This window comes from Simochromis diagramma, unplaced genomic scaffold (genome assembly GCF_900408965.1).
Source record: "Simochromis diagramma unplaced genomic scaffold, fSimDia1.1 OVJJ01000131.1, whole genome shotgun sequence".
NCBI lineage: Eukaryota > Metazoa > Chordata > Actinopteri > Cichliformes > Cichlidae > Simochromis > Simochromis diagramma.
Window position 1 is genome coordinate 9,013,063 of NW_024387200.1, and position 21,300 is coordinate 9,034,362.

A 21,300-nucleotide genomic window follows, 5' to 3' on the forward strand; every position below is an offset into this window, starting at 1 on the left:
AATGTGAAAATAAATAGTGGCAAGTAAAACAGTGTGCATAGATTATTCATTCAGGTGTGCAGAGATATTAACTAATTGTAGCCACCCGTAAAAATGTATCGATCTAGCTGATCTATACGATATTTACTTATGTATGAGCAGTGTTGGGGAGTAACGGAATACATGTACCGCCGTTTCCTATTTAAAATACAAAATATGAGTAACTGTATTCCGTTACATTTACCGTTTAAAAAGGTGGTATTTAGAATACAGTTACTTTGTTGAAATAAATGGATTACACTGTTTCCCTGTTTCATATTGTGGCGGGTCAGGACTGTTTGGGTTTTGTTTGACAGCTATGTTCTGTTGTTCCAGGCGGCAGCGTTACGGTTGCCATGGTTACATGGTGACACTCTCTCTCTCTGCGTGTTTCCTGGGTGAGAGAGGGCTTTTTGTTGTTGTTGTTGTGCTAGGCTAATAGGCAGAATGCTACAGGTATAGCTCTAAAGAATGTAGCATCATAGGCAGTGTAGTCCGTGCTGCAGGGAGAATGGACTGCCATACCCGTTATGTGTCTGTGAGCGAGGGAGAAAAAGGAAAAGTCGGAGCTGTCATCGAGCAGAAACGGGAGCTGGGAGCATGTAAATATAATAATAACCACTGCAGCCAAGAAGAGTGCCTGACGAGCCCAGTTGTAAGTACGCTATTAAGACTCGACTGTATGCTGTGTTCGTGTTTTCATTCGAAACAATAAGTTCCGTTGGAGCAGCCTTTCAACGCCTCTCTCTGTCTCTCGCAAGCAAAGTTGACCCAGACAACAAAGTAAAGCTATTTTTCGGCTACGAGCCCGACACAGAACCCACCGTATTAGTCAGCGGTCCCTTTACTACGGTTCGGAGCCGCGGACCTTCAGTAACAGTAATAAATCACAGCAATAGTACATTCACGTAGTTGTAAGCAGCATGATAATATATTAAGTAATCCAAAGTATTCAGAATACGTTAATCTCATCGAGTAACGTAACGGAATACGTTACAGAATACATTTTGGGGCATGTATTTTGTAATCTGTAATGGAATACATTTTAAAAGTAACCTTCCCAACACTGTGTATGAGAAGTAACATGCATGGTGGTATTTTTGGTCTGCGGCAGTGACTTCTTCTGAAATGTGACTAAATAGAAACTAAACTAAATAGAAAAAAAATTCCATTTTGCCAAAGAACTCTACTCTTAAGTATAATTGCAACGAGTTAGTTTTCACTTCTGTTAAGTAACAACTTTTTTTTTATAACATTCTTGCTGTCTCAGCTTTGTGCTTTCTTGAGATGAATATTTAACATTGTAATCTCTTAAAACAGAAAAGAAATATTTTCTAATTTATTCTAATTAGGTCAGAGTGTTGAATTCTCTTGCATTCATGGTGAAATTTCCCCACTGGCTTTCCTAGGAACCCACCTGTATTGACTTAAGAACATGCACTTTTGTGGACAAGGTGTTTCCTGCAGCAGTAGCTTTAATCTCAGTCGGATTTATTCGCCTCAGTTGAGGTTTGATTCAGATAAAACAGTGTTGGACCAGCCATGGGTGAAACTTCTGTCGTACGTTGTAATCAGCGCCTAGAAAGACCTGAATGGAAGTCTTGTCCCGCACTCGGGAGCTTCGGAAATACTCCTGTGTTCCACGTCCTCTCTCTCATGAGTCAGAAAGTCCACTATGAGCCAAAAGCAATTACCACTGTGCCAAAAATGACAGTTTCAACTTCATAAACACTGATTGCACAGATGGAAAATTAGGTTGATAATTCATGCTTTTCTCTTTGTCGCAGTTGTTTCATTCATCTGTTTAATTCATTCATGGTATAAGTGTGTCCTGCAAAAGCTGAAATAGTTTAATTTAAATTAAGTAAGATGTCTAAGAGCAACATATCCACAAAGCCTTAATTAAATGAGTGTGGATTTTTCAAAAAGAGGAACATTTCTGACACGTTTTCACTTTTTTTTGTACCAGTTGCATTTGTTTCATAGTAATGGTCTTTTTGCTGCAGAGCTAATCTTTCTCTAACCATTTGTGGTAGTATAATCCTAGGGAATGATCTTACTTTTATGAAAACTTTCTTTCAATTCCTCCAGTTGTCAATACGTACTTTTCAAATTAATGAAAAATATCAGGAATTCCATGAGGTAATTTCTTTAAACTGGCCACAGAAGGATAGAATGAAGAGATTTTAGATGTGAAATAGCTAACAAAACATCTTTCTGTCATAATTTTTTTAATCCTCACTCTAAATGTGTACTACTACAAAATTTGACAGAAGTGAATCATTTTAATTCAATTCAGTTATATTTATATAGCAGGAAATTTCCCTTTGAGGAAGTGCTTTGGTGACATTGGGAAGGAAAAATGTCCTTTTAATGGGACGAAACCTCTGGCAGAACCAGGCTCAGGGAGGAGTCGCCATCTGGCATAACTAGCTGGGGTGAGTGGAGGAAGACAAAAAAATCATACATGTGCAAATGGTCAAAGGAGAAACTTTACTGTGACATTGAAATATTCCGCAAAACCCCCGAAAAAAACTTCTTGGCCATTATTCAACACCATTACTCAATTATTAACATTTCATAATGTTCATACATTTGGTTGGATACAGATCTTGGGTTCCCACTCTGAACCTGCAGTTACTGTACGGATCTTTTGTCTATGTGCTATGCATTTTAAATATGAATACATGAATATAAACTTTATTTTGACCAGCGGGGGAGTTCTGCAACTCCCAGGCAGTAATTGTAGTTTTGAATACAGTTAATAAGATAATTTGCATCACAGACTTCTGACATGATTACATCCTTAGAGACTGCACCACTCCAAATCATAGGCAGTATGCAATTAAGACTGTCATCTATGTATTTATATTGTTTTAAAGATGCCAGGATGTCTCAGAATCACTTCAAATTGTGTTGTCACAGCTGCAATTTTTTGAAATCCACCTATTATCTTGTCATTGTCTCATTTATCATTATGAATGTAAGAGCTAGTCACAGTAAATAGTGTCCATTTAGCAAGGCTGGAGACAAAAGTGCTGTAGTTCTTTTTAATAAAGTTATATAAGGCTCAAATAAACTTTAATCATTATCCATTATCTCATCCAAACTCCTCTTGCTCTCACACACTCGCTCCTCCAAAAGCTGATAATTAACCTCCCTCTAAATGTCAGAGTGCTCTCAGGCCTGCGGCCACACTGAAACGGTAAAAGGTAAATATACAAAACCACTTTTTGTCATTCAGATTTCATAAGTGGAGAATCCTTCAGCCTCTGTTGAGCAGTTTGGGGCCACAGACAGATGATGACGCAACGTATTCTGCTCAGCAAATTGATTTACAACGTAGAAGCCTCTAATGACCCGAATTTGATGGCTGGTCCCCTTTGTCCTGCAGTGAGATGGAAAACTCTGCAGAGCAACATATTTACAATCACACTGCCTCTCATTACACTGCAACCCCATAGAAGAGCCTTTTGTTTGTCCTCTTTGGCCACACTACCAGAAAGCCCATCAACCAGAAAGTATAACTGACTGTGGAGTCTGTTCATGTCTGTGTGTGTGTGCTCTTGTGCTTGTGTAGCTGGCATCTTGCTACAAAATTCTCCACAGGGCCTTAAAAAAACAAAAAAACAGCTGATTAGATCGCTGACAACAAGAGTGTTAAACTGCAGGACAAAAACGCAATGGAAAGAGGGAAACGCGTCCGATTTCTGCCTGTGTTACTCCACTCTGGTAATAATCACACTCTTCCTGCCAGGCATGTTGGGCAAGCATGGATTGTTTGATACTGAAATAAAATAACTGGACCCTAGACAATATTTTCCCCACTTCCACTCTTCTGAACCACCCCTAACCCAACAATGACTGCAAGTCAAAGAACTGCATGACTGCACGTCTCAACAATGAGGCCACACAAAAAGCACAGATTCAGCAGAACTGGATGTCCATTTCTCAGGCGTTTAAGCATGCAATTATGCTCCCCTTTGCTCACCAATTCACAAACAGGATTAGGGGGGAGTACAACGTGGTATCTGTAGTAGTTCACTAGGTGCAGAAGGATCTGTGGAGACACTGCTATCTTGATTGGCAGGATTTTAAAGTTGTTGCACGTGAAATACCTAAGGGCTTGTGTAGTTGTGAGATTTCATTTGCGTGAGAGCTGGCAGTTTCATGCATAGTTGTATTTTTATGTATCTTGTGTTAATGTACTGTGTTTTTGAGTTTTTGAATATCTGCATGTGTTTATATATTTGTATGGGTATTCAGTGGGATGTTTTACTGTGGGGAGCAGCCCTGCTGCGGGTAGGCCGTGCATCCATGCATCCACACATATTCACCATATGGGGTCCAGAGGGGCTTTCAGGGCCAGGCCAGGCCATGCTTATGGACCATTTAGCACACATTGCTTTGTCCTTCATGGCTACACTGCATTTCTCCTGATACACAAATCAGAGGTGGAAACTTCACAGTGAATAGAGAAAGACTCCACAGAGAAAACAGAAGGATATACAAATCTGTACTTATTGGAATACCAACACAATTTTCCATTTGCCTTTTATGCTGGTTCCTTGATACTTTGGATATTCTCTATTTAAATCTGTCAGCAGTACTGCAGGCAGTTAGTGTGACCTGTCAAAGCTGACTATTGTGAAATGTAATCATATACCAAGTTAAGAGAAATATGGCCTCGGGGTAGTATAGCATATAGTACAGTAGTTTAGCACAGCCATTTCACCTTTTACTTGAACCCAACAGCTGATTTAAATGTGTCCAAATATACAGTGGACACATTTAAACGATTTAAACTCATAACTCATATAAAATGAGTAGTACATATATTCTACTGCATGTCACATATTGAGTTGAAAAAAATGTTTTTATTCAGTATTCTTGATTTGAGGAAACATTTTGAGATTCCATTAAGAAGTCTAAATGTAGAATGAGGCTGTTAAAAAACTAAGTACACCTCATGATTCAGTAGCTTGTAGAACCAACTGTAGCAGCAATAACTTAAAGTAATCGTTTTTTTCTATTACTTTATCATTCTCTGACATCACTGTGGATGACTTTTGGCCCACTCTTGATAATATTGTTTCAGTTCTCTGAATTTGCGTCATGCACAGCTCACTTAAAGCTGTGCCACAGCATTTCAGCCGAGTTAAGGTCTGGACTTTCACTGACCACTGTAGCGCTTTGATTCTTCATTTTCAGTCATTCTTTTGGAGATTTGCAGCTGTGCAGGGGTGTAATTTCCAGGGGGGGTTAGGGGGATTATGATCCCCGCAATAAACAGACCCAACCAATATAAGCCCCCAATAAAATTATGAATTGTTCAGCACAAAGTTATGCCGATGCAGCTATGATTAGGTTCGTTGTCCTGTTGCATGACACAGTTTGGACCAGTCAGGCAGATGGCCTCACATCTCACTCTAGAGTACTTTAGTATACAGAGTTTATGGTTGACTCATTGAAAAGTGCCAAGGCTGCAAAACAAAACAAGCTCAAATCGTTACCCCTCCACCACCGTGCTCGACACTTGGTATGAGGTATTTGTCCTCATACGCTGTGTTTGGATTCCACTAAACAGGGTGCTGTGGGTACTTGCTGTGATTGATTTATATTTTAGCAACAGAAGAGCGTATAGCCTTATTTGATGTCAGAAGTGTGCAGACTGTCTAAAGAAAATAATTTTTGTTAATTTTGGGTTCACTATGTGGTGGTCTTTGGTTGGAATGCACTTACGTTTGTAATCCAAAGGTGTTATTTAATTTAATGAGTGCCTGCAGTTCAGTGATTTGATATTATTATCACAATAAGTCATTTTCTGCCCCCAGAACAGCTTAAAATATATAATTCTATAACATTAAAACAGGGCACATTTAATCTTCTTTTTTTGTTGTTGCTACTTTTCCATATCTCCACTCTCCTTTCATCCACCCCTCACTCTTCTGATTTGTCTGTGTGTGGTCTAGAGACATTGTAAATCCCCAGCTCATGCATGGTGCCACCCAATGCGACGTTTAGGTCTCCTTATCCGCAGTATCAGCCCAACCCAGTCAAGGTCATTTATGCCTTTCAAAATTTCTCAAAGAAGACTTAATGATCTCTTTCTACATACATAAACAGACTGTATCTTAACACTCTGATATGCAAAAAACTCTTAACTTATCTGTCCTTGTGGAAAAGTTAGCTATGTTAATACAGTTTTTACAATTTTCCTGATGGATGGATACTCTGATACTTACTGGATACTTACTTCTTATCTATTTGTTCCTCTCGGTCAGTCATTGTCAGTACAGATCAGTAGAAGTGTTCATAAATGTTATATTTTATATGGAATTTATTTTAAATTATGTGTAACTCCAGTGTACAAATACCTAACGAAGCATTTGTGTTGTCTCCTAATTTATTTCCTAATTTTTTTCCACTGGAAAAATCCTTCTTTATATGACTCGACTGTTTCTTTCTTTTTGTCTGTTTTGCACATCCTTTCTTTCACCTGGATATTCCAGAAGTGACTACTATGCAAGCTATAGCGTTAGACACAGATGGTGGTGACAGAGAAGGGATTAATCTCATTCAGCTCTGAGGCCCTGGGAACAGTGGAGGCGTTGAAAAATAAAGCCTTAATTCCTGAGTTTTGGCCTGACTGGCTGGGTGGTCTCACAGGCACAAATATCATACTAAGTGACCATCCTCTCTACAGTTCACATCAGCCTTTTCAAACAAACACTGGGGCAGAACCCACTGCTAGAATGGCAATTGAGATATGCAACAGTGGGCATGCAACCTCTGCTCTGCCTGGGTCAGGCTGGCCTGAGAGAAGATGAAATGTGGGAACAGTGTGAGAGAGCTATAATGAAGAAGGAGCAAAACTGAACGGGTGACCATTTAAAACAGTGGGAACGAGTTAGACGGTATGAAGGGAGGAGAGGAAGGAGAAAAAGAAAGAGAGTCATGGAGAGATCTTTGCTTGCTCTGTGTGTGGTCTGAAGACCTCCAAGCTTGTTCCGGGCTGACTGTGTCCTTCCTGGGCTCAGAGAAGAAGGGGCCAAAAAAAAAGGAGAAGACGCCTGCACAATAAAAGGGAATGTTTGCCTTTGCTTGTGTAAGAGCACGAATGAGTAAACTTTTCTTTTATGTGGAATAAGCAGGCAAACACTGGCATGTTTGGCCCGCCATGGGGAGATTACTGTGTTATTTGCAAATATATCAGCTAGCCTGCCAAACAGAGCTCTTTTCACCGGGCATTCACCCAGGAAGAGCGGAGCCTCGCTCTGTGACGCATAGTAGTTTTTCGAAACACTTGTGCACCTGTGTGGATTTTGGTGGATGAACTTGACAAGATGAATTTTCCAAATAGCCAAAACATATTATAGATATCCTTATATTACATGTTGGTTTTCAAGCTAGTAAAATAAGTGCATTGTAGGCGAGCTGTTGTGCACTGAATTGCTATAAAGCATGTGCTTATCTCCATTTAGGGCAGTAAAAAAAATTTCAAAATTTGTTGCAAAACGCAAAAGTAGCCAATTTAAAGATGTTAAAACTCAAACTCATTTAAATTTAAACACAGTCATGGAAAACAACAGATATCACTGCACATGCACAAATACTTCAAATGTGTCTGCAAGTCACAGAAATGTGCACATGCATACACAATATGTAAGCAGTGGTTCCCTGGACAACCCAATAGCTGTGTGAGCATAATTATATAAATGCATGAATATAGTACACGCACACACACTCACAAACCCAAACACAGCACATGCCCACATACATCAAACACACAAATACTTGTGTTCAATTAAAATCAACACTGACTGAGGTCTCAAACCCTGAAATCATTTCCAGAGACATTTTGTGTCTCTCCAGTGAAATGTAGGTTGTGCCTCAGTCGAGGGGACTGTAAAGGCTCGGAGTGAGGAGGTCTGGCCCTGAACAGACAGGGTTACATATGAGTCCACTGCTGTGTGCCCCAAATACAGAGAACTGAATACCCTTCTTCAAATAAAGACTCTGATTAGACTCCATCAGTCATCTGTTAGCACTGAACCACAGGGTTTTTTCACCTTCAAGCTGGAGGAGAACAGATGTTGACAGATAAACACACTTATGCACAGGCACACACACACATTCACATGCACAGACAACATCCTGAGGCCAGATACGGGACCTATATGCAACCCTAATTCTGTTTAATGTAAATAAAAACAGAATTAAATGATTTGAAAATCTCATAAACCCATGTTTTATTCACAATAGAACAGAGAAAACATATCAAATGTTTAAAATGAGACATCTTACAATTTAGTGAAAAACATTGGCTCGTTTTGAAATTAATGGCAGAAACATGTCTTAAAAAGTTGGAACGTGTGCAACAAAGGGCTGGAAAAGTAAGTGGTACTAAAAAGAAACAGCTGGGGGATCATTTTGCAACTAATTAGATTCATTAGCCAGTAATCAGTAACATGATTAAATATAAGAAGATAATCTTTGAGAGGCAGAGATTCTCACAAGTAACGATGGGCAGAGGTTCACCAATCTGCAAAGAAAAAAAAACTGCATCTACAAATAGTGGAATATTTTCAGAATAATGCTCCTCCTAAAAAATTGCAAACAAATAATATCATCATCATTCTGAGAAACTGCAGGAATCTCCATGTGCTGGGGACAAGGCTGAAAATCTGTATTGGATGATCTTAAAGCCCTCAGGCAGCACTGCCTTAAAACAGGCATGATTCTGTCATAGAAATCACTCTATGGGCCCAGTAACACATCCAGAAATCATTGTGTTTTATCCTGTCTTCCTCCCACCACCCTAAACTGGCCATGGCAAATGGCTGCCCTTTCCTGAGCATGATTCTGTTGCGGTATCTTCCTGTTAAAAGGGAATTTTTCCTTCCCACTGTCACCTAGTGCCTGTTTAAATGGGTTTGTTTGATTGTTGGGGATTTTATCTCTATTATTGTGGGGTCTTCGCCTTACAATATAAAGTGCCTTGAGACTGTTGTTGTGATTCAGTGCTACATAAATAAAATTGAATTGAATTGTCTGTGAACATAGTTCACCTTGCCATCCACAAATGCAGTTTAAAGCTCTACCATACAACGAAGAAGTCATGTGTAAACATGATCCAGAAACCCCACCATCTTCCCTGGGCCAAAAATCATTGAAAATGTGCAGAGACAGAAATGTACAGAGACAAAGATGAAAACTGTTCTGTGGTCAGATGAATGTAAATTTGATCATTATTTTTTGGAAAGAATGCATGCCATCTCCTCCAAACTAAAGAGGGGACATCCAACTTGTTGCCAGCACTCAGTTCAAAAGTCTGCATCTCTGCAGTTTAGGGGTTTATCAGGGGAAATAGATGGGATCTATACTTAAAGCTCACAGGCAATATCAAGTATGATATTCCTGTTCACTGACAACAAACGGTGTTTATGGGTTGTGTTAGGGTTTATCTGTGCTTCTGCAAAAATATATTTTGGGCAGAATCCAAAAAAACCCTCCAAAAACAAAACAGTGATTTATATTTTATGAATGATGTTATTTGTTATGTAGCATCTGGTTCAGGGTCATATCCAAAGTATTGCTATCTTCTTTTTCCCCATAGCACCTGATAGTTAACAAATTAGGGTATTTCCAGTGGGTCAGCTTCATCATCAGACAAAGTACTGGAACATTTGGAAAACACATGAGTATTTACATAGTGTTAGTATTCTCTACAGCACCTATTTCAACAGTGGGGGAAACAAACACATTAATTTGACATGCATGCAGAATCAGTTAGGATGAGGTTATCTGCAGGCAAACACTGACGTATGGATGGAGTGTTTATTAAGTCAGGACTGCTTCTCAGAATTACAGCATGTGTTGAGGTCATTTGCCACAGCCCCACATGGATCCCAGTGCAAACAGGATGTCCTGTCTGACAGCTAGAAATAATCAGTCATTAGTCACTCTACCTTAGCAACGCACAAAGACACAAATACACAGTGCACACTGCTCACAAAGACTCTAGTCTGGTGTCTTTGTCACATCTTCAGCCCTGCTTTCATCTACAGATTCCTGCAAGTGGGCAAGCGTACAAATAACACATTATTTCTATATATCCAGACTTTACAATGGCATTGCGCCACCTGACGTAGTGAGCAAACTGGTTTTAGATTATGATAATTTACAAGATATACTTTTGATCAGCTGTGTTTTGTAGAAGAAGAAGAGTATAATGGTTAGAAGGCCATAAAAGGCATGGCTGTGAGGCTGTTACATGCACTTGTTAAATCCACTTGTCACTTTTATACACATTCAGAGACATATCCTGTGGTCCTTGGTGGGGTCATTCATAGCCTCATCTTTACTGTGGTAGCCCCTGGAGATGTAAACGGTTTGTGATGGGTCAGTGGTGTTTCTGTATAGGCACTGTTTTTCACCCAGCTATAGAGTCTAGGCAACAGCACAGCGGTAATAGTTTAACACTGCAACAAATCCTATATGCCAGATACGTTTTTATCAAATTTGAGGCAAAACAAGGTGTGTTGTAATGCTTCTATGTCATAGGAGGGGCAGATTTATTTATTTTTTATTACAACCCATGGCTTGGTATTTTGCCATCAAACTGAATTAAAGCTGGAACAAAGGGGGAAGTCAAATTATATTATTTAGAACTTAGGAGTCTATCTATTTCCTATCTCCTACCACAATCTTACATGAGTTGAATGGGTAAGTGTTTTGGGTTGGAGGTCTTTACTTTAATGGCAAGTGGCAAATATCCTGATACTGGAAGGTAAAAATTAAAAAATTAATTTAATTAATTTTTTAATTTAAATGAACAAACTACAGAGGTCATTGTGTTTGGTCCCTGTGACTACTATGACTTTGGCCCTTTAGAAATTTATTTTAAAAAGACCCTTTGCGAGGAGTGATTTTTGACAGTAATCTGATGTTTGATAAACACATCAATGCTGTAATCAAAACCAGTTTCTTGCATCTTCAGCTACTTGTAAAAGTGAAGCCATCTCTCTGTTTTAGAGACTTTGAGAGAGCTATTCATAACTTCATTTCATCTCGCCTCAACATTTGTAATAGTTTGTAATAGGTTGTAATAGGTGTCAGTCTGTCATCAATTAGCCGACTGCAGCTCCAAAATGCTGTAACACGATTACTAACTTGCACGCGCCAGTGAGATCACAGATCCCCAATACTAGCATCCTTACACTGGTTGCCAGTTAGTTTTCGAATTGATTTTAAGATTTTATTATTCGTTTTTAAGGCATTGCACGGGTTAGTACCCTCATACCTTTCTAATCTTTCAAATTGGTACACTCTTGCAAGATCATTGAGGTCTGCAGATCAAGTGCTCCTAGCTGTCCCAAGCTCCAGATTAAAGCAAAGAGGAAATTGGCCTTTGCTGTGGCTGCTCCTACACTGTGGCACAAACTGCTCCTTCACATCAGGACCTCCCCAACATTAGATACTTTCAAAGCCCGTTTTAAAACCTTTCTCACTGAAGTCTTCTCATTTTATGCTTCTTTTCTTAAATTTTGTCATTTCTTCCTATTTTTTTATCTCTTTTGATTATTTGAAATGTACAGCACTGTCAACAGTTGTTGTTTTAAATGTACTATACAGTTTTTTTTAATTGGTATGGTACTATTTTCACAAGTGTGCATTTTCAAATCTCTCAGTACAAAACACACATTCGATCGCATTTGTAACACCACTAGTCATCCTTTCAAATCTGATGTCATGAGTTCATTGTATTTGCACATATTTTCATTCCACGTAACCATTGTTGCAGAACATATGATCATTGTGATATATTCTGAGAACATTTGCTTTACTCACCCAAACAAAACAGTAAGATCTTTTTTTAACGTAGTACTTTTACCAATCATTTCATACAGGAGCAAATAATACAAGGTAAGCGTTTCAAATTGTCCTTGGTGATGAATGAGTGTAACTGAACTGTAAAACTTTACACAGCAAATATTACACTTATGTTCAGGCATAACCAAAATTTTATATATATATATATATATATATATATATACACACACACACACACACACACACACACACATATATATACATATATATACACACACACACACACACACACACACACACACACGAAAAAGGGAGAAAAAACAACAAGTCATTTACATAAGCACAATATATTTTGTATTTTATTTTCATCACTTTTACACAATTAATCAAGCCGGTCATTAACATTGGGCCATAAATTTTCATCAACATCACAGTGGATGTCTTCGTTGTTCAGGCACCGTGGGAAAAATCTCCTGGCATGATGAATCCAGGCTTGACATTGCTCAGCAGTTATATCACCACAAGCTTCACACATGGCTTGAAGAAGGGAGACATGCTCATGGGGATGGCGATCATACACCTTCCACCTCCATGTAGAGAAGAATTCCTCAATTGGGTTGAGGAAAGGGGAATATGGTGGAAGATAGAGTGTCATGAAGCGAGGATGTGTTTGAAACCATTCCTGAACCAGCTGTGCATGGTGGAAGCTGACATTGTCCCACACAACAACATAGACAATGTCTTCTCCCTGACAGGCCTGCTCCAGTTCATTTAAAAAAAAACTATCAGGTGTTCAGTGTTGCATGACCCTAGAACTGGTCTACAGCCTACCACACCATCTTCAGATATAGCTGCACCCATTGAGATGTTTCCTCCACGTTGTCCAGGGACTTGGATGGTAGCCCTTTGTCCAGTAAGGTTATGTCCTCTGCGTCTAGTTTTTGCCAGATTGAAACCGGCCTCATCAACAAAAATATACTTGTGATGATTCACAGCAGCGTCCAGCTCCATCACCCTCTAAAATGATAATTTAGTTAGTTTTTTTTTTTACAACTAATAGTTGTCAGTACTGTTACAGTAATTGCATGCCAGTTTAGTGTTGTACCTGAATATATTCTGAACGCAGTTGTTTCACTCGGACATTGTTCCTCTCAAAAGGAACCAAGTAAATTTGTTTCATGGAAACCTGGTGCTTCTTCAAAAGCCGGGCAATCGTTGGAAGGCTAATTGATGGCACATTGGCAAAGGTGTCATTGTTGTTCTCAATAGCCTGTTTGATTTCAGACAGCCGTATGTCATTCCTTGCCCTGACCATTTCCACCACAGCCAACTCCTGCTGGTCAGTCAAAACACGTGGGCGACCACCACCAGGTTGTCTCCTGTTAATTCTGAGGACAATCATATACTGTCAATATTGAAGTATTACAAATTACATTAGTGTAAACTGACAATTACATATTGTTCATCTATACAATAGAGTACTATATTTTAGAAGTGAAGTTGCTATAGCAGACATACCGGTTTTCTTGGCGAAAAGTTCTGATGATAGAGCTGACAGTTGACCTTTGTAAATTAGGCTGTACCAACCTGGCAGCCTCAGCCATGGTAAGGCCTCTGTTAACCACATGGTCAACAGTGATGGCCCGGACTTCATTAGAGATGATGGTGCGTTGTCTTCTGCCTACATTTCTCTGAAGACCACCTCTCTGTCGAGGAGCACCACCACCTCTTTCTCCTTGTCTGTGTCCACCTCTCTGTCGAGGAGCACCACCACCTCTTTCTCCTTGTCTGTGTCCACCTCTCTGTCGAGGAGCACCACCACCTCTTTCTCCTTGTCTGTGTCCACCTCTCTGTCGAGGAGCACCACCACCTCTTTCTCCTTGTCTGTGTCCACCTCTCTGTCGAGGAGCACCACCACCTCTTTCTCTTTGTCTGTGTCCACCTCTCTGTCGAGGAGCAGCACCACCACCTCTTCGATGAAGGTTTCCTCTCCCTACGAGTCTATCCTGCTCCATATTTGGACAGTGCAAAGTCTCAAACACAGTTCTACTTATATGGTAACTAATTGTGATCATCAGGGGGAAACAATTAGCAATTAGTATTTCTAGATTGAAAGCTCTTGCAGCAATGTGTAACTTACAAATGACCAGACAACAATCAGTCAAGTTGAAAATCCATGGACATAATGGATGATTCATTGAGTGAACATTAAGATCAGTTGAATTAAATGATAGACAAATGTATTAAACTGAATAATAAGAGATGCAAATCAAAAATTTGATAGTGATAACATTATGAAAGGCAGTAACTGTGAACAAAACATTTATTTAGATGAAACACTTATTTTGTGTAGTGAAAAGGATATTTTGTCATAATGTGTATTGTACTGACACAATTGAAAATATGCTGAAATGTTTGAAAAACGTGCACTTTTGATGATCTGTTGTGATATAAGTACTAAGAGTTTTGAAAATGTACCAATTGCTTGTGAAAACTGCGCCAAACCAATTAAGAAAAACTGTATAAGTAAATTTGATTTTTGACTAATTTTGTTACATTAGTACAATGTAAAATATTAATCTGGTCAACTGAAATTTGCTTGATTTGTATATATTTAGTTTATACTAAGCACCTTAAAGATTAAGTATTTGAATAAATAAACCTCTTACTTTATACATTTCAGTTGCATTTTACTCCGAATTATCGGTTCATGTTAGCTGAGGTTGAAATTTTTTTTCTTTTAAAATGAAAACAACGGATTTTGAATGAAAACAACGGAATTAGAATGTACAGAACAGAATTTGAATGAAAACAACAGAATTAGAATCAAAACAATGGAATTTAAAAACAAACAACAGAATTTGAATCAAAACAATGGAATTTGAATGAAAACAACAGAATTAGAATGAACAGAACAGAATTTGAATGAAAACAACAGAATTAGAATGTACAGAACAGAGTTTGAATGAAAACAACGGAATTAGAATGAACAGAACAGAATTTTAATGAAAACAACGGAATTAGAATGTACAGAACAGTTTGAATGAAAACAATGGAATTAGAATGAACAGAACAGAATTTGAATCAAAACAATGGAATTAGAATGAACAGAACAGAATTTGAATCAAAACAATGGAATTTTAATGAAAACAACAGAATTTGACAATAAACAACGGAATTTGAATAAAAAGAGTAGAATTAGAATGAAAACAAAAGCATTTGAATGAAAACAACGGAATTAGAATGAAAACAACAGAATTAGAATGAAATGAATAGAATTTGAATGAAAACAACAGAATTAGAATGAACAGAACAGAATTTGAATGAAAACAACGGAATTAGAATGTACAGAACAGAGTTTTGAATGAAAACAACGGAATTAGAACGAACAGAACAGAATTTGAATCAAAACAATGGAATTTGAATGAACAGAAAAGAATTTGAATGAAAACAACAGAATTTTAATGAAAACAACGGAATTAGAATGTACAGAACAGAATTTGAATGAAAACAACGGAATTAGAATGAACAGAACAGAATTTGAATCAAAACAATGGAATTTGAATGTACAGAACAGAGTTTGAATGAAAAAAAACGGAATTAGAATGTACAGAACAGAATTTGAATGAAAACAACGGAATTAGAATGTACAGAACAGAGTTTGAATGAAAACAATGGAATTAGAATGAACAGAACAGAATTTGAATCGAAAAAATGGAATTAGAATGAACAGAACAGAATTTGAATCGAAACAATGGAATTTAAAAACAAACAACAGAATTAGAATGAAAACAAAGGAATTTGAATGAAAACAACAGAATTAGAATGTACAGAACAGAGTTTGAATCAAAACAATGGAATTAGAATGAACAGAACAGAATTTGACAATAAACAATGGAATTTGAATGAACAGAAAAGAATTTGAATCAAAACAATGGAATTTGAATGAAAAAAACGGAATTCGAATGAACAGAACAGAATTTTAATGAAAACAATGGAATTAGAATGTACAGAAGAGTTTGAATGAAAACAACGGAATTAGAATGAATAGAACAGAATTTGAATCGAAACAATGGAATTTGAATGAACAGAAAAGAATTTGAATGAAAACAATGGAATTTGAATGAAAACAACAGAATTTTAATGAAAACAACGGAATTAGAATGTACAGAACAGAGTTTGAATCAAAACAATGGAATTAGAATGAAAAGAACAGAATTAACATGAAAACAACGGAATTTGAATGAACAGAAAAGAATTTGAATGAGAACAAACAATGGAATTTGAATAAAAAGAATAGAATTAGAATGAACAGAACAGAAATTTCAATGAAAAGAACGGAATTAGAATGAAATGAATAGAATTAGAATGAAAACAACAGAATTAGAATGAACAGAACAGAATTTGAATCGAAACAATGGAATTGGAATGAACAGAACAGAATTTGAATCAAAACAATGGAATTTGAATGAAAACAACAGAATTAGAATGAAAACAACGGAATTAGAATGTACAGAACAGAGTTTGAATGAAAACAACGGAATTAGAATGAACAGAACAGAATTTGAATCAAAACAATGGAATTTGAATGAACAGAACAGAATTTGAATCAAAACAATGGAATTTGAATCAAAACAACAGAATTGAAATGTACAGAACAGAGTTTGAATGAAAACAATGGAATTAGAATGTACAGAACAGAGTTTGAATGAAAACAACGGAATTAGAATGAACAGAACAGAATTTGAATCAAAACAATGGAATTTGAATGAACAGAACAGAATTAGAATGAAAACAATGGAATTTGAATGAAAACAACAGAATTTGAATGAAAACAACGGAATTAACATGAAAACAATGGAATTTTAATCAAAACAACAGAATTTGACAATAAACAATGGAATTTGAATAAAAAGAGTAGAATTAGAATGAAAACAAAAGCATTTGAATGAAAACAACGGAATTTCACTAAAAAGAATGGAATTAGAATGAAATGAATAGAATTAGAATGAAAACGACAGAATTAGAATGAACAGAACAGAATTTGAATCAAAACAATGGAATTTGAATGAAAACAACAGAATTAGAATGAAAACGGAATTAGAATGTACAGAACAGAATTTGAATCAAAACAACAGAATTAGAATGAACAGAACAGAATTCATTCAACTCATTCGCTCATTCAACTGTGTTATTCTTGTTTTTAAAGGTTTCGATCTATTACATTTACTCATTCATAAGCCCTGACATTGCAGGTTCGAGTGGTTGGGAACGTCTAAAAATAATATGTGATACTTTTCAATTCAATTCAATTCAATTTTATTTATATAGCGCCAAATCACAACACAAGTCGCCTCAAGGCGCTTCATAGATACAGAGAAAAACCCAACAATCATATGACCCCCTATGAGCAAGCACTTTGGTAACAGTGGGAAGGAAAAACTCCCATTTAACAGGAAGAAACCTCCGGCAGAACCAGGCTCAGGGAGGGGCGGCCATCTGCTGCGACCGGTTGGGGTGAGAGAAGGAAGACAGGATAAAAGACATGCTGTGGAAGAGAGACAGAGGTTAATAACAGATATGATTCAATGCAGAGAGGTCTGTTAATACATAGTGAGTGAGAAAGGTGACTGGAAAGGAAAAACTCAATGCATCATGGGAATCCCCCGGCAGCCTATGTCTATTGCAGCATAACTAAGGGAGGATTCAGGGTCACCTGATCCAGCCCTAACTATATGCTTTAGCAAAAAGGAAAGTTTTAAGCCTAATCTTAAAAGTAGAGATAGTGTCTGTCTCCCGAATCCAAACTGGAAGCTGGTTCCACAGAAGAGGGGCCTGAAAACTGAAGGCTCTCCCTCCCATTCTACTTTTAAATACTCTAGGAACAACAAGTAGGCCTGCAGAGCGAGACCGAAGTGCTCTAATAGGGTGATATGGTACTACAAGGTCATTAAGATAAGATGGGGCCTGATTGTTTAAGACCTTGTATGTGAGGAGCAGGATTTTGAATTCAATTCTGGACTTAACAGGAAGCCAATGAAGGGAAGCCAAAACAGGAGAAATCTGCTCTCTCTTTCTAGTCCCTGTCAGGACTCTTGCTGCAGCATTTTGGATTAGCTGAAGGCTTTTCAGTGAGTTTTTTGGACATCCTGATAATAATGAATTACAGTAGTCCAGCCTGGAAGTAATAAATGCATGAACTAGTTTTTCAGCATCACTCTGAGACAGGATATTTCTAATTTTAGAGATGTTGCGCAAATGGAAGAACGCAGTCTTACATATTTGTTTAATATGTGCATTGAAGGACATGTCCTGGTCAAAAATGACTCCAAGGTTCCTCACAGCATTACTGGAGGCCAAGGTAATGCCATCCAGAGTAAGAATCTGGTTAGATACCATATTTCTAAGCTTTTCAGGGCCGAGTACAATAACCTCAGTTTTATCTGAATTAAGAAGCAGAAATTTAGCGGCCATCCAGGTCTTTATGTCTTTAAGACTACCGCAGAGCGAGCGAACACCAAGTGACAGCGCCACCAAGAGTCATTAGAGACATTTTAAGACAAAGATAACACACAGAATGAATGAACACAGAGAGTGTTCAATTAAAAGCAGCCCAAGGTGCATTCCCACCTATAGCTATCATTCATACAGATGTGCCTGCATGGGAAACCTGTGTATATGTTGTAAGGTCACATCACTGTGTGTTTACCCAACCGTCTATCTTACCAGACACACTTGCCATTTAGATCCAGTATGCAGGAATGTTTACGACACTCTGTTAAATATAACGACGGCTTGGTTTGTCTCTATGAATTAAGGCCTTTCTCGTAAAGAAGAAGAGGAGGTTCCCCTGGGGCAAGTTTGGGGCTCTCTCATCGCAGCACAATGGTTTTTAAACACAACTCTGGAGCGCTGTAATAGTGTTCTGTATATATGCTGTGACTTCACGATGTCTGCTAAATACAAGGCAGAAGCCATATATGATATTCACTGGAATTTTTACTGTAAGACATTCAACCCAAGCTCTGTTCTGCTTCATCTCTCTTTAAAAAGCATAGCAGCATATGTTTTTTGCAGCCATGCTTCCAGAAATACTAGGAAAAACACACGCAGTAGTTACTAATGCCTTGAATGAGTAATGGCAAATTTAAAAAAAAAAAAACTCAATGTAGTATGTTTGTTTTACTTTTCAGGCTTGTGGTTTATTGATTTGATATAAACCAATGTGATTCAGTGCCACAAATATGTACTCATAATAGTGGGCTGTCAAAATCTGCACTCCTGTTCAAATGTATGAGAATGAATAAATCTGACATATCAATCTGCAAGAAGTAGGAAACTACAATGCCGTCTTTGTCAATAGCAACAGATATCTACATCTAACTCTAGACTTTATACACTGACCAACATTAAAATCATCTCTGTAATTCTGTGTCGGTCCCCTTCATTCCAACCACACAGCTTTGACCTGTTGGAGCATGGGAACACGGGACCTCTGTCACCAGGAAGTGGCAGTGAATGTGAAGTGATGTGAGGCTGCGCTTTTTCAAGTGGATGATCGGATGATTCCTTGAGGGGTCCTTGAATAGGTTTTGAGGTGTGGGAGGGCCCATTCTCCTCTTGGAGGAGACCACTGCCATCAGGGTGTGCCGTTGCCACTGGGGGTCTCCTTGGTCTTCAGCTACGCTTAAGTGGATGGAACATACCACCTACCACCTTGTTACGTTCTTTTTTCTTTACTGTTGTGACAGTATTGTCTAAAAGTAGTAGACAGTATGTGACAGGTTTAGCCATTTGTTCCTGAAAATGCCAATGTTTTGCATACCAAGCATTTTGTTTTTTCCCTCCTGTGGCATGCAACAAAATAACTCTGAGGAAACAATTGAACATTGGTCTCTGAATCTCAACCCAGGCCCAAATTCGACAAGAGCCAGATGTGGCTCTAAAGATGCTGATTATGTTTGTGTTGTTTACAAATGCTGCTCAAAGCAGATTCCTCCATTTTTTGGCCTTTTTCCCTTGCTGGGTCTATATACACAGACGCCCATTCTGACATAAACTGCAAACAATGAGGGTTTTGGTTTTATCATATAAAAGGTTCTGTTTGTTAGAGACGGCCCTCAGCGCCATGGTTTATAGCAAATATAGGGTTAGGCTCGGGTTGGGTAAAAGTATAGCGATGACACTATTTTACCTAAGCATGATCAACAAAATGAAGCTGGCCTTTGTAACACTTTACATAATAAAGTCATTTACATGCTGCTGTCCCAGTGTATCAGGATTTGGTTTCATATAAATAAGTGTCTTCCAAGCTACTAAAACTCCGCACATTATTACAAAATATGGTGCCCTTCTGCCGATGTCCCTTACCTTCTGGCACCCAATTCGAGGTCAACCAGTTTCGCCCGCTTTTGTCCCTCACAGTGACACTGGCAGGAAATGATTTCACACACGGAGAATGGATCCGCACCATCAGACAACAACCTCCTTCACCTAAGGTCAAAGGTCAGTGTAGTCACAGGGGGATTCGGAGTGTGTGTGTTTGAAATGTGTGTGAAGCCAGTCTCTGATCAGTTGTCAGCAGTGGACAGTTTGAGCGACTGATGAACTTGTGTGAGCAATTCTGTGGTATGTCAGGCATCTGTAACTGTCCATGTGTGAATCCAAATATGTTTTTTTTAAGGCCCCTTGGATTTTCTTTAATGTCACGCATGACCTTTTTTGAAAAAAGACTGCTTGAAACGACGACAGTAAGGCCACGTACCGGAAAGCCTCCTCCTTGAAGCCGAGGTCCATTTTTCTTGCACTTATTAGCATGTATGTGTAAGCCTTCTTAGGTGATTACTAGTGAAAACTCTGTGAGTTTTTAAAATAAGGAAAATGGTTATTTTAACCGAATTGTAATTAATCCTTCTCGGCAAAATGAGCCACCTGAACAATTCTTTATGGGGCTATTTTACACTTTTGCTACTATAACATAAAAAAACCCCATGGAAACAAAAGAGAGGGGAAAAAAAGCATGTGGGTTCAAGCACAAGAGGAATTTATTTGTGCAAGGTGAAGCCAGGGGAGTCGCAGTGAAACTATCCACATGGGATCATGTGACTATTAGTCATCTGCAAGATGAATAGATCGTTGGCTAGAATCCCATCAATCCCCACTCAACAACTGAAAGTTTGACTTTATCTTTATGATAAGGATATGACTCGGGATTGGATCTGTGTTTAGTCAGTGATGCTTTTATTTTGATAATTCCACTCTAAGGCTTCATACTTGCCTAAAATGCTCACATGTATTCAGGAAAGTAATGCAAACAAATTTCTATTTAGTTTACAGCTCAGTCCACAAAGATCGCTGATTTTCATGAAGTGGAGCGTATCACTGATAATTGCATTTTATCTCCAGATGCTCAAAGGAAACTGTGCCTTTTTCTGCACCTTTGTGTCT

General features: G+C 38.2%; 1 protein-coding gene across 1 annotated transcript; it reads right to left on the reverse strand.

The window, feature by feature from the left end:
• Nucleotides 1–10,041: 10,041 nt before the first annotated feature.
• Nucleotides 10,042–13,999, reverse strand: LOC120745897. The gene is made up of 5 exons (XM_040051105.1): nt 13,823–13,999; nt 13,372–13,579; nt 12,959–13,241; nt 12,685–12,870; nt 10,042–10,092 (listed from the first exon to the last, which is right to left on the reverse strand). The coding sequence occupies exons 1-5, from the start codon at nt 13,926–13,928 to the stop codon at nt 10,042–10,044; spliced, it is 834 nt and encodes a 277-aa protein (XP_039907039.1). The 5' UTR covers nt 13,929–13,999.
• Between the last annotated feature and the right edge of the window lie 7,301 nt (nt 14,000–21,300).